The 17,916-nt window shown below is 38.2% G+C and overlaps 1 protein-coding gene across 1 annotated transcript in view; it reads left to right on the top strand.

The window, feature by feature from the left end:
- Nucleotides 1-17,916, top strand: part of sema3aa (sema domain, immunoglobulin domain (Ig), short basic domain, secreted, (semaphorin) 3Aa) — a 34,567-nt gene that overhangs the window by 13,356 nt on the left and 3,295 nt on the right. Inside the window, exons 2-16 of the mRNA XM_084112043.1 lie at nt 289-449; nt 2,768-2,830; nt 7,348-7,467; nt 8,094-8,187; nt 8,285-8,404; nt 9,965-10,107; nt 10,247-10,361; nt 10,542-10,611; nt 13,405-13,549; nt 13,909-14,128; nt 14,545-14,636; nt 14,824-14,865; nt 14,952-15,109; nt 16,773-16,840; nt 17,300-17,445. Coding sequence (XP_083968169.1) covers nt 289-449; nt 2,768-2,830; nt 7,348-7,467; nt 8,094-8,187; nt 8,285-8,404; nt 9,965-10,107; nt 10,247-10,361; nt 10,542-10,611; nt 13,405-13,549; nt 13,909-14,128; nt 14,545-14,636; nt 14,824-14,865; nt 14,952-15,109; nt 16,773-16,840; nt 17,300-17,445 — 1,757 coding nt within the window. The remainder of the gene's footprint in view (nt 1-288; nt 450-2,767; nt 2,831-7,347; nt 7,468-8,093; nt 8,188-8,284; nt 8,405-9,964; nt 10,108-10,246; nt 10,362-10,541; nt 10,612-13,404; nt 13,550-13,908; nt 14,129-14,544; nt 14,637-14,823; nt 14,866-14,951; nt 15,110-16,772; nt 16,841-17,299; nt 17,446-17,916) is intronic.

Here is a 17,916-nt window from a genome sequence, read left to right as displayed (position 1 = left end):
AGATTAGATCCTTATGATTGTGTTCTCTTCAGCAATTTTCATGCTATGGTTGAAAAGATACAGATGTGGTCCACTAACCATTGAGGTGATCTTAAAGAAAGTGTAACTAAACACATGACTACTGTTGTTTCTCAAAGATGCTGAAAGTGCCGCAAATAACTTTTAATGCAGGTGTACATTTTGTGAACTTTCGACTAAACACATGCTGTTTACTGAAGGAAATATGAATGTAGCCTATTTTTCGTTCTAGACTTACGTTTGCCTTCTTTTTCTTGTTCTCTCTTTCAGAAATGCTGGAATCCAGTAATCTAGTGACTTTCACTGGATTGGCAAACAGTTCAGGTTACGACACGTTCTTGATGGATGAGGAAAGAGGGAGATTACTGGTCGGAGCGGAGGATCATGTCTTCTCTTTTGACCTGGTCAACATCAACAGAGATGTCAAACAGGTGACACACAACTCTAGGTCACCTTAAAGTCCATATGAATGAATGTTATGTTCCTGGACCTATTGTGAACGGTTCATCTGTGCATGTTATTTCAACTAAAACAGTTTGTCTTCATAATCAAATCAAAATCTCCATCAAAACAATTTCCTTTTCCTTTTCACTCAGAATAATGTTAAATAGAATTAATCATCTAAATTTCAGCTGTCTTTTAAATTCAGCCAGTTTTTTAAAGCAAACTTGTATTCAGCTTGATTTGGAAAGCCCATTTTTCATGATCCAAACACATTCTGCCCTACATTTGTTCTAGTTGAATATCCTGCTTCACTTGGAAATCACATTTTAAAGGTAGGGTATGGGATTTGCAAAACGGACGGCAGATTTTGAAAATACACAACTCAAATGGTCCTACCTTCTTTCCTCCAACGCTGGCCCTGACTCCACCCATTCGAAGAACATGGGGATGGGGGGATGGGGGAAGGGGGGGATGGTACGACCGTTTGATTGACGAACTTACTGTCCAATGATTCTAGGTGGTCTTGGAAATGATTGGCTGGAGTTTTTCGAGTCCTGCCCGTTCCACAGATGATTAAATTGCTTAATTTTCATTTCAGTGCTTCTAATTCAGTGGCTGTAAGTGGGTTAGGAATAGGATTTCAAGTGATTTTGAAAAAATGGACAAAAAAGAGAATCACATACCCCACCTTTAACAGTAAAATAGGTTGGGAACAGGGCCTGACATTAACACTCGCCAAACCGCCAAATGCAGGTGTATTTCAGCATTTAGTCACTCCTACTAGCCACTTTTGCGGGTTGAATTTTATAGAAAATATTTTTTCAATTGTAGTCTTTTAAAAAGGCAGTTGAAATATTAAAGTGAAATGTAGTGTTATCAAAAATGTCGCTTTTTTTAAAAACATATAGATACTGAAATATCTGAAATGCTTACAATACTCATTTTCCGCAGAATAGATACACAATACCAGCTGCGCTTTCTCGCTCTCTCATTTCTCCGACAGCGAGTTGACACACAAACCCGCCTCTTCTCACTCACCTAATTCATTTGCGGATGAATATTGTTGGTGTTACAGGGCTTGAATTTCGGCATGACATTGCGTGTATTGCGCATAATTTTACTCATTCCCGCCGATTTTGTGTTCACACCTAAAGTGCGTGCACATAAAGCCGCCTCTCAGTACTAAATTGAGTTCTTTTTGCTGCTTATTGCGATTAAACAGTCAAACGCACAAAAATTGCAACACACACAAAATGCCTGTTCACATAAACACAGTCAGTTTTATTTTAAGTGAACATAAACAGTTGAGAAAGAAAACGCATGTGTAACGCAATGGATCCATGCTTTATGTCTTAAAGCGACAGCAGCCTAATATACCTGCTGCCATTATGAGATAATATTAAAAATATCTATATGGCAGTTTTCCTTATGGTATCGATGTCAAAATTGTGGCCTGTGAAAATGCTGAGTGGCTAGTAACTTTGGAAAACCACCAGTGAGCAAAAAAGTTAATGTCAAGCTCAGGTTGGGAATCATAATTCATGCTGTTTCCCTCTGACTACATTTAGCAAGAAAGATTGGTGAGGGATTTTATGGAGTGTGTCATTGAAACCCAGGGTCACCAGAGACGTCCATCTCACTCCTATTAACTGCACAACCCAGATCTGAGTTGACTTCCTCCTTCTTTTCCATCTGCCCATTTGATCTCAGCCTGCCTCCCTCTGTTTTTCATTCCCAGATCATATCTGCAGCGTAATGCTTCTCTTTCTCTCTCTCTCAATCGCTCTTTGTTCCTCTCTCTGGATTCCATTACTTTGATTTCCTCTTTCTTTCTTTATTCTTTCTTTGTCCTGCAGGCTGCAGACCATTTGCTTTATATTCAGTCCTCGTAAGGGTTAAAGCTGGCTTTTATTGAACACTCACACAAACATGCATACTTCAGCAATGCCATCGTTTAAAGATAAGAACTTGGCAAATTATCTTAATTTACCAAATTACTTTCGCAGGCAGAATACCTTAGCAGATCTCAGAGGAAGATAAGGCAGGATAAAAAACTTTTTGTGTGCAGGCCTATGTATGTGTGAATGTGCGATTGTCTCTCGTGCTCTCAGGATAAGGGGAATGGTAGTTTTTATCCTCTTGTCTTCATCGTCGTCACAGATGGAGGTGGCAGAAGGACGGCAGGCAGCAGTCGTTGATTATTTTACAGCCAGGTTTCATGCCGAGCGCCTTAGTCAGTCATTTGCAGTTCATTGTGTTCGCTCCGCACACATTCTCACACCTTCTCTCTTTCACTGTTTTATAGATCGCCTGGCCTGCCACACCTTCCAAACGTGATGAATGCAAGTGGGCTGGAAAAGACCTTGTGGTAAGTGTTGGGCGACAACTTCCTTTTACCTCAAAACTACATCGAACCCCAATGAATATGTGGGTATTTTTAGGATGTCACTCACTTTTAAAAAAATATTTAAAAATACAATACTATTTAAATGTTTGGGGTCAGGAAGATGATTTATGTTACGGAAATAAATTCTGTTCTTTTGAACTTTCGATTTATAAAAGAATCCTAAATAAAAGTAAATTTCCAAGCAAATATTAAGCAGCACAAATGTTTTCAACATTGATAATAAATGTTTTTTGAGTGTCAATGAAATCAGCATATTATAATGATTTTCTGAAGGACCATGTGACACTGAACAATGGAGTAATGGCTACTGAAAATAACAGGAATATTTTTTTATTTTTTTTAACTCTTTCCCTGCTAGCGTTTAAAAAAAAAAAGAAAAAAAAGTTGCAAGCCACCACCAGCATTTTTTATCATTTTCATAAAACTTTCATGGCCATCAGAATATTTTGTTGTGTGAATATCTGAACATCAAAAGAACAGAGCCCCTGCTTTAAAAACAAAAAACTTTTATTCTAGCTTCATGCATTCCTTTTTATCAACACTTGAATGTGGATAAGTTTCATAGAAAAAGCAAAAATTCTAACAAAAAGCTGAAAAAATCGTGTGGTTTTTTTTTCCAAAGAATACAACATGCATAAGCAATGCTTTTATTGCTTGTTTCTGCTCCTTTTATGCCGGTGTTTTAACCCGGAGATTCTCTACTCTTTTAGGAATTTTGTAATACCGCCACCTACTGTATAACAGTGAAAACAGGGAAAGCCGGAAAATTTCGTCAATGGCTGGGAAGCGTTGTCTCATAAATGACGGAAAATTCCATCCTTAGCGAGGAAAGAGTTAAAAAATAATAATAATAATTGTAATAATAATTAGTAATGTTACTATTTATACAGTATTTTTTTTTTTAAAATATATTCTTTATTACTGTGAAAGTAACCTTTTTTAAAAAAAACAAAAAAAACATTTAAAAGTCTTATCGACCCTATACTTTTGAATGGTAGTGTATAAATAAATATTCTATTATATAAATAAATATTAATTCAGTTCTGTTGATGTAAAAATATTCTGAATTCTGCATATTATTTTTTTTACCAAAATCTGCAGACAAAATGGATTTAAATTTTGTTAATTTTAACTAGGCCTATCGCTAGAACCAATACACTGATTTGGACAAACATTGTCAAGAACCTTTTAGTAATCTCCAAAGCAACATGTACTTGAAAAATGGTTCGTGATAAGAAAAGTGTTCACTGAAAAACCTTTAGTGTATTTGCGCCTCATGACCTGCATTACTCAGGCCGGGTGTTGCGTGTGCGCTTTGGCTTGATTGATCACGGTTGCTGTTAGCAATGGAGTTTTGCTTGTGCACACGTTCTTTTGTTCCTCTTGAGAGTTTATATTCTGTGTTTGGCTCCAGCAACCCTTGGCCTTTCTATACAACAGAAATGGTTTATTTATCAACCCGGCTCTCGCCTCCTCTGTACGTGTGTGTGTTGTATCTGATGGTAATTTCACGGCTGGGTTCCCGCTGAGATGGGGGGCAGAAGGGGAGCTGGATTATTACACATAACTCACCAGACCTACTTCTGAGACGTACACCCTTAAATAAAGTCACCTGATATTGCAATGAGGTGCAGGAATCACATGTTTACCACATGCATTCTGAAAGTATCTCAGCTTTTAGGAATTGGCTGCGAGGGGTTTATTTGGCGTTACATACACGCAAATTCACCGGTTCAGAATAATGGCGTTTGCGTGCTGTGAAAGTGTTTGTTCTGGATACAGAGTTGTTGAAAGCTTGATTAGGGAATTATCAGTGCATTTCCCTCTCTGCAAACATAAAGCTCTTCATTCTCACATTTGGCTTGGCAAGACGAGGCAAAAACAAGCCCAGAATGGCAGCTGGTACAACTGCCTCGCTGCTCGGTCTAAACTCTTGCTGTGTTTCATGTGAGATGAGGGTTAAACATCTCAGCAGCACATTTCATTACTGTTCATTCAAGTCTCAATACTATACATTTAAATACATCATTTGCAAAGAATTAGTGGGGTTGTGTTTGAAGTGATCAGATGACAATGATACTGTACAAAAAAGTTTAGTGTGAATTAACGGTATATTCCTGGCTACTAGTTGCTGGACTTTCATAGTAATTTCCCAGTAGTTGCTCTACTAATTATTATAATTAAATGACATTGAATGATATGTCTTCAGAGCAAACAGGACTTATATACAGTATGAACATTGTGCTGTAGAATCACAATGATTAGCTACAGTAAGTTAGTCTCTTTTGTGTATTAATTGTCTACATTTGTTGTGTAATTATATCTTGATATCTTGAAATTTGCTTTGCCATTTACCAAACTGTATTTATGCATTTTGTAGTCTAAGTTCTTACTTTTAAATAAATACATTCAATATATTTATTCTGAATTCATTATAAAAGGTTAGAGGCAAAGGGAACACAAATCACTATAATCATCTCACAATGGAGCATAACATGTCTATTTTTTTTATAGTCATCTGTTCTGTTTTAAAGAAAATAAAATAGCTTGAATATTGTACTATAAAAAAATACTGATAAATTATGTATCCTGGCAATATTTCATTATGTTTGCCAGATTCACATGGGTGAATCAATCTGTACTTTTTAAAAACTGTGCATTAGTTTTGACATTGACAAGCTCTTTACTGTAATTATCTTTTCATGACTTCACTCATGTGTGAATGAAATTAGTCACTACTGTGTTGTTAGTATTACGCATAATTGCAGATGTGTCTAAATCATAATCTCCAACACTCTTCTCTTATCTGAAAGGGTATGATATATCTCTCACTCTTATAAAGGAACGCTCACTTCTCTGCGTCACAGCTTTGGCCACTTCTTTATGGACTTTGAAGATAAAACAGCAGGGTTATATGTGTCTAATTACACAGTAGTTACACTGTAATTACAGTACACCACCCAGTTATTACAACTTGAGGTTTGTATACATAGTAAACTGCAAAGAGTGCCAGATCAGCCACCTCTATCTCACGTGAATGCTGTACTTGGCTCTATCGGAGCAGGCGAGGGCCTTAAAAACAATAACGGCCATGGGAAATTTCAAACATTCCGCCCAGTGCAGGAAGAGATTAATTTTATAGCGCACATGGAATGATTATGTTAGGAATATACACATTTCCTTTAGCTTAGAAAAGCCATTACACTGAAACACTAAAGTTCCTTTGTGTGGGTTGACAGAGATGGGTCACACATATGTGCGAGGGAGTGATCTGATTGGCTGCCGTATGGAAGTTGCAGGTGAGGTAGGTCTTTGGTTTTATAAGAGAACCGAATGTGTTGCCACAGAATCTGCTGATGCAGAGTGCTATACAAGCATTTATTATGTGCTTTGAATAGCCTGTACAAACTGAACTGAACTGGATGTAATCGAGGGAAACAGGCCTGCATTTATCTATTCTTCTGTTTTGCTTTCATCACACACACATGCGTACAGTGAATAAGAGTGTGTGTGTCTTTTTGTGGTGAAAACACACACACACTCACAGAGATGGCAACACCCTTTCCTGTGCTCTTAAATGACAACTCGCGTTCAGACGGCACACATCGGCCCGAGACCATCAGTGTTTACACAGATGGACCTGCTTTATTTTCTCAATAGCTGTGGAAAGGTGTGTGTGCGCACATAGGTGTGTGTTTGTGCGTGCACTGTTTATAATGTGTCGGTTTATTATTGTTGAACCTAGCCCTCGCATATTTTGCAATTGAAAGGGAATTAAAGAGCATTCATTCACATAAAACAATTCACTCATCAGCTCTCGCCAACTCACTAAGATGGCCCAAAGACATGTGCTATACATTTCCCTTTCATCAAAACCAGACACACACTAACACTTTCAGCACTAATGAGAGTTGGCTGACAGGATATTGAGATGGATAAAACAGGTGGGATCGTCATCAGTCAACCAGCAGGAACTCAAAGGCATTTTAATGACACTGAAAGCTTAAATATTAGGCTTACATAGAATTGAAATCTCTCGTTAACCTATTTATTACAGATCTCGTGTCAATTTAGAAGCATTCTCAAAATGTACTTGCGGTATAATCTTTCATCGTAAGTTAGAAATGTAACACAACTGCATTAGAGGAGTTATACAGAGCCAGAGAGTCTGAAAGTGAGAAATTATTATATTTGCAAAGTATTTTACAAGAAAACTTGTAACATGTGGTATATTATGTCGTGTATATGACACCAAACAAGCATTTGTTTTGCTAAAGATACTATATAATATACAACATTTGAGTATAAAATATATATATACATACATACAGTAAATATATATATTATACTCAAATGTTGTATATTATATAGTATCTTTAGTAAAAAAAATTTTGTTTGGTGTCAGTTAATATTTTAATAGGAATGTTTTATAATATCTGGTCGGTTAACACGTATTTTTTTTGTTATGCCTTTTTCAGAAAGAATGCACAAACTTTGTGCGTGTGCTGCAGTCTTATAACCAGACGCATATTTACATATGTGGCACTGGAGCCTTCCATCCTATCTGTTCTTACCTGGAGATGGGGAAAAGAGCAGAGGTACACACACACACACACACACACACACACACACACACACATACACACAATCTCTACATCAATAATTAGAAAACTTCATTTTCTTTAATTGAATCTCAGCAATGTAACGGCATTAAAACATACTCATGTGCTCATGTGCATGCAGTACATATCTCAAAAGCACTTTCACCAAACTGTTTAAAGGAATGAAAAGGAAATTGATGATTTAACCTGTTAACAATTTCAGCCCAGTGAAGTAGAAAATGAGAGTGTCACAAAGCAGTGAGTGTGTTATTTAGAAGTGCCTCAACTGTGGGAAATGAGATGGCCTTTACATGGTGGAAAAATGTCAGTGAATTTCACCATTTGATCCTCGCAAATTAATCATGGCCTAAGTGCACTGAACGCCTCGACGTAACAAGATAAGCTGAGTGCTGTTCTTTTTGCGTGAGTTTAGAGAGATCCAAATCTAAAGTAGGAGTTTAAGTATTTTGTGTTTTTCTTCAAAAACTGTAACTTTTTTAATATTGAGAGACTCCTGAACAAGATCCTAAAGGCACTTTTTTTGACATTCACCTCTCCGTTACCTCATCCAATTACTATTCATGCTTTGCTGTGGTTGGTTAATTCATTATCCCTTTCCACAGGACAACATCTTCAGACTGGATGCCAGCTACTTTGAGAATGGACGTGGGAAAAGTCCCTATGATCCAAAGATGCAGTCCTCATCCCTCCTGATTGGTGAGCCAGTCAGAGATGTTGTTGTTTTATCTTTAAATTGTTAGAATCAGTTATCTGTGGTCTGATTGGAGATTTTATGCTCTTATCTATTTGTCAGATGGAGAACTGTATTCTGGAACATCAGCAGACTTCATGGGACGAGACTTTGCCATTTTCCGAACACTTGGGTCACATCATCCAATCAGAACTGAGCAGCATGATTCCAGATGGCTGAATGGTAAATATTCTGACTGGACAATGTTTTTGTTAGTTTTGTGATGTATAACGTTACTGTGATATGACTGTTTTAATGAGTAAGTATTAACTTCTTCAGAAATAATGATTCATTCGGGAACGAATCAAGTGATTGTCTTTATGAGTGAGTCACTGAATTAGTCACGTAACCATTTTGCTCAACAACATTGATTCATTCAGGAGTGAAACAACATTGGTGTGTGCTGCTTGGAAATCCACAACAGATAATTCTGCTTTGAATTCATGCTGTGATATGAAATACAGTATTAGACATGCCGTTTTCTTGTAACTGAGATATTTTTCTAACTCAAGTCAGTTTGTAAAGTTTGTATAGACACTGCATATACATGTGCTTGCATATATGTGTCTGTCCGTGCATTTTTGTCCTAGCGCTCAATTTCTATCCATAGCTGGCTGCTGAAGTCATCACACAGTATATGTTACTTTGCTAAGCATGTGTCTGCCAAGGGCAAATGTGTGAAATAAATGTAAATTTATGGGTTTTCTTTTGTGTGCATGAGTTTATGTCCCTGCATGTGTATGTGTGAGAGAAAGAAAGAAACTCTTTGTGAGCGTCTGCAGGAGAGATTAGCTCGGCCGGGGTGTTGAGTGTTTCCTCTAACATCCCGCCTGCATTTTTGCAGACTTATGGACACAAAAGGTCAATATCAAGATAGGAGAGCCGGTCAGGGTTTTCCCATGAAGTTAATCCTGTCTCAGCTGTTCCTGCGAGTGGCTCTCGTTTCACCCCTCATACAGGGTCAACGTCCACGCCATCAATACCCCCCTATATTCTCGAGGAAAGGTGCTTTTGAAAACGCTCATCTCACCTTAATCCTCGCTGTCTGTTACCACGGATACATTGGACGTTACTTCCATTTCGCCTGCACTGAAAGCTGTTTCTCTCGCACAAAAGAGCCAGTGTCGTTTAGAGGATTAGTCACATGGATATTCTATCAAGCCCTTATCAATAGAGACACGGGCCTCTTGCTATCCTCAGACAACGTGGCCAATGGCTGTTGATGGTTATTCTTCCTGAACTTCAAAGAGGATCAGTCTTTATAGAGCAAACATTCGGTTAGAGAATGTTTGGAAGGCTGGAACAAGTTGAATATCTTTGGGAAACAGTCAGTGTATTGAATGACATGGGTGGAACTGTATCATTGGCGTCTCTACGGACACATACACATTTATTGTGCATGAACGCAGTCGGTCTTCGGTAAATGTTTGTTCCGCTGTTTAAACTTCACATTCTGATGGGTCTGTTGCAATGTAATGCAGCACTGCATGTCGCTGTGTGCGTGTGCCGCCCGCGTGGGTGGGGGACGTGTTACGTTTCATTTCTGAGCGGTCACAGCTGGGTAGGAGTGATCCCCCTGTAACTGGCGATACTGAGGTCTTGGCTCATTTTGGAAAAGCTAATGAAGTATGCAATCATTTCTGTGTGTTTGAACTTCCCTGATTTAAACAGCTCAATTCCTTCTGTATCTTCTTTCAGTACTATGAAACTGAAGTTCTGATGCATTGTGTGTGTGTATTCCAGACCCCAGGTTTCTAGGAATACACCTGATCCCAGAAAGCGATAATCCTGAAGATGACAAGATCTTCCTGTTCTTCAAAGAGAATGCCATGGATGGTGAACATACAGGCAAAGCTACTATCTCCAGGATAGGACAACTGTGTAAGGTATCATCACATACAGAAACATAAAACGCGCACATGGATAAGCAAACTTTTCCAGTGCCTTTGTACACACAGTGTTATCATATACTAATGTTTAAAACTTTTTTTAAGAACATGGCTAATCTGCTTGATTTTTTTCTAGAATGACATGGGTGGACACAGGAGTCTCGTGAACAAATGGACGACCTTCTTGAAAGCCAAGCTGACCTGCTCAGTGCCCGGACTCAATGGCATAGACACACATTTTGATGAGCTGCGTAAGTATGTCTATGAACGCTGTAATGTCTAGAAATGTTGTGGGTAGATTACCTCTAAAACACTTTAGAAGTTCAAACTTACAACAATTGGCACATACATTTCCATTGCTACATTCCAGATGCTGTCAGTAAAGTTTAAGGTACATTTTAATAACGCTAATTTTTTTATTTAACTTCCAGAGGATGTGTTTCTGATGAGTGCTAAAGACCCAAAGAATCCAGTGATCTACGCTGTGTTTACTACATCCAGGTAATACAGACATACATTCAATTAACCTTAACAGATATTTCGTAAGAAGTTACATAGGATGCTTTCCTTTCCTTTCCTTTCCTTTCCTTTCCTTTCCTTTCCTTTCCTTTCCTTTCCTTTCCTTTCCTTTCCTTTCCTTTCCTTCTTTATTTTCTTAGCTTTTTTCCTTTTTTCCTATTTGATTCCATTGTTTTTTCCTTCCTTCCTTCCTTCCTTCCCTCCTTCCCTCCCTCCCTCCCTCCTTCATTTCTTTGCTTTTCACCTTCCCTTTTCTTCATTCCTTCCCTTTTTCCTTCCTTCCTTCACTTTTTCCTTCATTTCTTTGCCTCCTTCCTTCCTTCCTTCCTTCCTTCCTTCATTCCTTCCTTCACCTTTTCCTTCATTTCCTTCCTTCCTTCCTTCCCTCCCTCCCTCCTTCATTTCTTTGCTTTTCCGCTTCCCTTTTCTTCATTCCTTACCTTTTTCCTTCCTTCCTTCATTCCTTCCTTCACTTTTTCCTTCATTTCTTTGCTTCCTTCCTTCCTTCCTTCCTTCCTTCCTTCCTTCCTTCCTTCCTTCCTTCCTTCCTTCACTTTTTCCTTCATTTCTTTGCTTCCTTCCTTCATTTCTTTGCTTCCTTCATTTCTTTGCTTCCTTCCTTCCTTCCTTCCTTCCTTCCTTCCTTCCTTCCTTCCTTCCTTCCTTCCTTCCTTCCTTCCTTCCTTCCCTCCCTCCCTCCCTCCTTCATTTCTTTGCTTTTCCCCTTCCCTTTTCTTCATTCCTTCCCTTTTTCCTTCCATCCTTCCTTCCTTCCTTCCTTCCTTCTTTTCTTCACACTTTTTCTTTCTCCCTTCTTTCCTTCTTATTTTCTTTTCTCTTTTATGAGATGGCTGTGATTTTGTGATGCATGATATGTTTGGCGCTTTAGAAGCTTTGCAGTTCGATAATCTGGTTAAACTCAGACAGGCGCTTCACATCGCTGCACTCTGGATGGGAATTTCCTTCTTATCCTGGTCTCTGCCCCCTCTTACCTGTTTCCCTATTCAGCTTAAGCTCAGTGGAAATATGATTAAGGTGGTAACCTGAATCTCTCTCCCCAGCCAGCCAAACTCTTCCCCGGGCTTGCTGGCGATGAGCGGAGGGCTGGGGAGGGGTGAAGGCAGTAACAAAAGCAGATAAACGATTTTCAGAAGAGGGGGAGACTTTTAAGATGATGGATGAGCACACTGTTTGTGTGTGTGCGGAGGTGTGCGTGCATGTAAACATGAGATGAGGAAGAAGACAAACATATCACGATTAATCACTGTCAAAAAGCGAGAGAGGCAAAAGCGATCGTCCAAACCGTGCACATCGTGCTCATGTGTTCCCAACTCACTGATTTCCTAATGTATGCAGGGAACACAACACTCAAAAATTCAATTACGGGCTTTAAAGAATTAGACTGCTTTAATTGGTTTTCTAAGTGCCCTGTTTCTGAGATGAATAGAAGTGCATTCTAGGAACTTGCTTTTAATATTGCCACTTAATGAGGCCTGAACTCTGCGGTGATGGATCAGTATTTTATCTCTCGCTCTATCTGGGTGTGTATGTGTGTTAAGAGTGTGAAAGCACATGTATGTGTGTGTGTGTGCGCGTTTTTATGTCTGGGACCCTGACTGAGTGATAGGGAATTCGTTTATTCATGTGCCCTGTGGTTAATTGATTTTCTCACTAATTAACATTTTACAAATGCTAAGGGCTGATCCACCACAGTGTGTTTGGTTTCATGGCTGTATAGGGGGAATAACGGCTTGGATACACACATATACACTGCAATACAAATGCTAATTTTGTACATCAGCTAACACACATCAAAGTAAGCATGAAATCAGAATCAACCTTGGTCTTATTGTGTTATTTATTTTTGCATATCGTCGCTGATGGGCTGAAACCTTGTATGTCCAAAATTGCTACTTTTCGGGAAATGAAAAAAAAAAACTGTATTTGTTACATATTCAAACACTTTGTTGTCAAAGTTGATATTGTGGCTTCATATATGGTCAGACACTTGCATGTGCCATTATATCATTAATGTTTTACCAGAATCAAGCTTAAATGGAGTTACAAGGTTTTTTGATACATGTTTTGTCCGTCATTAGAACAGCCACATCTGATGCAGCAAGTGAATCGCATTATGTTTTCATCAACTTGCAGGTTATTATAGCTATCTGGGTACTTTGTTTTTTCTGTCATTTGGCCAAAAGCTCATGTTACAAGTGCTACGCATAATTAAGACCATATTTGCTATGACTCGACAACAAATCTAGACTAAGACACTCGTCTCCGCTTCTCACATACATAAAACATTAGCCTTTACATATATAGTGTTTCTTCTAGAGTAAAGAAAATTTTCATTTGTTAAATACTTGCAAAATCCACAGACAGACATAAAGTGTGACCAATAGTAATAATTTATAAAAAAAGACAAAATATGGAGATACAGTACAAGGATTCTGCCTGACATATTTTACATTTATGATCTTTCATCAAAATATAAAAAAACTTGCTTTTTCAGATGACTTCGCCAAGCCCTCATATTTTTTATTTTATTTTTAACAACCACCTTTCAGATAGAGACCACCTGTCATAAAGCTCCATTTCCAATTTTAATCAATTCCTGATCCATTAAATCCATGCAAACATTTGTCCTTCCCAACATTTTTCTTGTTGAATTAAAATGGATCAATCACTTCTCATATACACGCTTCTGGAAATGTAAGCTTTTGTGTTAAATAAACGATTTAACCTCCATTTTCTTCCCTCTTCTTTCCTCAGTAATATCTTCCGTGGATCAGCTATATGCATGTATAGTATGGCAGACATCCGAAGGGTATTTCTAGGTCCATATGCCCACAGGGACGGGCCAAACTACCAGTGGGTTCCCTTCCAGGGCAGAGTGCCATACCCCCGTCCTGGCACAGTGAGTACTGGCCAATATATTTGGCATTAACACTTTTTTTTATGTTTTCTGACAAATTACAACTTTATATCTGTGCATTTTTGTCAAATATTAATACAAAATAATAATAATCACAATAAACTATTCTTCCAACTAATAATATACTGTACTTTATTAGCCTATTTGGAAGCACATTTACCAGAATTTGTCTGATAATTAATTCTTGCAAAAATACTTCTAATGCAATAAACACGTTTTTTAATAACACTTCAAAAATAACTAAAACCACACTACATTATTCAGAATTCCATCTTGAAACCTGAACCTCTGCATCAGTGAGAAGTTTTAACCCTTCATCTCCCCTCTCTTACCCACTGTAGTGTCCCAGCAAAACGTTCGGAGGTTTTGACTCCACCAAAGACCTTCCCGATGATGTAATAACATTTGCACGCCTGCACCCAGCCATGTATAACCCTGTGCAACCGATGGGTGGGAAGCCCATAGTTGTGCGCACGAACGTGGAGTATCAGTTCACTCAGCTGGTAGTGGACCGTGTGGAAGCTGAGGACGGCCAGTACGAAGTCATGTTCATCGGCACAGGCTAGTAAAACCAACCAACACTTCGTCAATACAGAAATATAACTTCTGAATAAACAAATCAAAACATATATGATGCATTCCATCATATAATCCAGGTTTTCCAAGACTAAAATAAGGAATATCTTGATTTTTAATTGTTTTGGCTTATAGTGCAGTTTAGTTAGTAGTTTAATGTAGTGGTTGCATTGTCTGATTTTAAAATATTTCAAGTAGTTTTATGTCCCCTTGAATGTTTTCTGAGCTCTCTTAGTTCACACAAAACTACAAATGTTTTCTATTTCAATTTTTTTATTCACACTCATGTTGTTTCAGACCCATATGATATTTATTTTTTTCTGAGAAGAGAAAAAGTTACAATTACTATGAGATATTGTATAAAGCATGATGAATATAAATATATTCTAATCCCAAATCAGATTTAGGAACCGTGTTGAAGGTGGTGACCATTCCCAGGGAAAGCTGGCATGATCTGGAGGAAGTGGTGCTGGAAGAGATGACGGTGTTTAGGGTATGAGCTCCAACTGTTCATTACCAAGAGAGCTGTGCGTTTCTGCTTGCTATTGGAATCGAAATAATCCAACTATAATTTTCACCTTAGTATATTTAATTGTTCTCCCATAAATCTGTCTGCACAGCCATAGCATGTCATCAAACAAATATCCTCGGATCTTAAAATGCTGTGTTTTCTCTTTTAGGAGCCAACACCTATTACTGCCATGGAGCTCTCCACTAAACAAGTACGTCTGCTTGAAATGACTCTTCACCAGCCATTAGCAGAGAGTAAACCTTGTCCTAATAGACTTGTATGTTCATCTGTCAACAGCAACAGCTGTACCTCGGGTCAGATTTAGGGATTTCCCAGATGCCCCTGCACCGCTGTGAGGTCTACGGGAAGGCCTGTGCCGAGTGTTGCCTGGCAAGAGATCCATATTGTGCCTGGGACGGGACCGAATGCTCTCGATATTTTCCCACTGCTAAGAGGTAAGCACATATTGATGAACTTCTTAAAGGGACAGTTCACCCAAAAATAAAATCTTTGTCATTATTTACTTATCCTTGTGTCATTCCAAACAAGTATGACTTTCTTTCTTCTGTGGAATGCAAAATAAGATATTTTGAACAACTGTTTTTATCCATACAATGAAAGTCAATGGGGTCCAAAACAATCCCATTTAACTTTTTTGAGACATTTTTCAACATTTAGGTGAGTAAATGACAAAACATCATTTTTCGGTGAACTATCCCTTTAAGTCAATGACATTTTAGCACAAATTTTGCCACCATATTCACTGTTCAGGTGTTAAGTGCACTGCAAATTCTGCATCTCAACACACAATGCACATGCATAGACAAGTACAAACACCTGGATCCAAGTATTCATGCTGCTTTTAAACACTATAAACACATGCTCACAATACACTATGTACCACTGTTAATATATTTATAGTAAAACACACACACTATCTGTGCCAGCTACACCTTCGCAGAGGAAGAAGAGGGCCATGGCTTTGGTCTCGACACACCCTCGTGGCACCAGGATGGTCCACGCCACTCCAAATATTTTCACTGTGCCTAAAATGCAAAACAGACGTCCTTACCGCACGTGCCGAGACAGCCAGAGTCAAGGAATGTGTGTGTGTGTGTGCACGCCTTAGCAAAACGAGAGAAAACGAGGAGACATATACACTGAAAATACAAGAACAGAACAGGAAAAGAAAATTAAGATCATGGGGAAATGACAACGAGGCTGTTTCAAACACGTTTTGCACAGAATCTCAGCAGGTTTTCATATTTCACTTATCATTCTCCAAGATCTACTGCAGCTAAACCTCAGCTAAAGGCAGCCTTCACACCAGATTCTGAATGTTTTCAGTTCGACACAGGAAATCTTCTCAGCCTTTCAGTACAGTTGTGAATGGATAAGAGTGCCGGCCTTGGCTCAGTCCCTGGCCCGTGTTAGCATCTAAGAGGTGAATCTGCACTCTTAAAGTGGTTGTAAATGCTATAATGGAGAATGAAAGACTCTTTTAGATGAGAATGATGTGCAGAGCTGTTGTTACAATATATTTCAAAAACATATATTTGAACATTATGAAATAGCTCTCCATGAATCCAACTAGGGCACCAACACGTCAAGCACATGTCCCTCCTTCATGCACCTAAATTTCCGTCATGGAACCACATGGATTTGCAAGTTTTCCCAAGCACTTTCCCCATCTGCCTTTGTGATGACAAACAGATTGTATTGGATGGATCAGTGTTGGCCAATGTTGGAGGAACATTGTTTACACAAATAGCTCAATTATTGTCTCTGTGCATCAATCTGGAATAGTATAAAGTATTTTACCATCTAAAAAAATCACACATCATTTTTAAGTCTAGAGGGCAATATGGTACAATGTAGGTGTTTGAAACAACAGTGCGCTCTAGTGGCCTGAGTGTAGTAGTGTTGCAAATGATAAACACTAAGTTCAATTTTTCTTAATGTTTGCGTAACCAAGAAACATTTATGTTATTTCTGAACGTTCAGAGAACAAAGTTTTGATTTGAACTTTGTTAGCAAAATGATCTTAGAACATATTTTTGTTAGCTGGGAAGATCTACATCACATCATGTGTCTTATTCAATCATTTTTATTTAACAGGAGAACAAGACGTCAGGACATCAGAAATGGGGATCCTCTTTCCCAGTGCTCTGATCTGCAACATAATGGTAAGAATAAACACAGTACATGTACTACATAGCAGTGGCATCTCTGGCTATTTTTTCCTGATCATGCACAATCAATCATTTGCCTAAACCAAAGTGAGGAAATGCACAAATGTCCAAATGTCACAAATTCAAGAAAAAAACATAAAGTTCATCGATTGGCTTAAAATAGGTGCATTTAATCTTACACATCTTTTATAATCTAATGCACTGAATATTGTGACCTACCTGTGTTCCTAAAAAGCAACTTCCAATAATTCAATGAAATGAATGGTACACTTTAATACAGGTGATCAACAACACATTAGAATTAAATCTGAACAGTGAAGTTCGCTTGAGAAGAATTTATGCACTATAATCTTTAATTTGTGCAGATGCCACTGATACATTCTTCTATTTCAGTACTCTGGGCATTACTGAACATTACCTCCTCATGTGTCTGTGTCTGTGTGTGTGTGTTAGATGATCTGGAAGGTTACAGCAGTGTGGAGGAGAGAAGTGTGTATGGCGTAGAGAACAGCAGTATGTTTCTGGAATGCAGCCCAAAGTCTCAGAGAGCTCTAATCTACTGGCAGCTACAGAGACCCAACGACGAGCGGAAACATGAGGTACATGCATATACACTTAAAAACAAGAACATAAGCCAGCAAGGCTATTCTGTCTAGTCTATCTGATGCACCAGTCATTATTTTATGTAATTCATTTTCATTGAAAAAAGAAATGCATTTTAAAGATAATTTCTGTCAAAAGCTTTAGCAAATGGAATCACTTAGATCTGCCATTGCTTGGCCAAATGGAAAACTCCGCCCCCCAACTCACGCCATTGGTTGAGTCATTGTTGTGTTATGATCTCACCAAGGCTGCATTTATTTGATCAAAAATAACTGTTTTCTAGTTTAATATATTTTAAAATGTAGTTAATTCCTGTGGTGGCAAAGCTGAATTTTCAGCATCCATTTCTTCAGTCGATGATTTGCTGCTCAAAAAAAAAAAAAAAAAAATGTATTATCAATGTTGAAAACAGTTGGGCTGCCTAATATTTTTGTGTAACCATAATATATTTTTTCAGGATTATTTGA

This window comes from Abramis brama (genome assembly GCF_963993115.1).
Source record: "Abramis brama genome assembly, chromosome: 4".
Lineage (NCBI taxonomy): Eukaryota > Metazoa > Chordata > Actinopteri > Cypriniformes > Leuciscidae > Abramis > Abramis brama.
The sequence above is the reverse complement of the archived record's forward strand: the minus strand, read 5'-3'. Positions and strand labels throughout refer to the sequence as shown.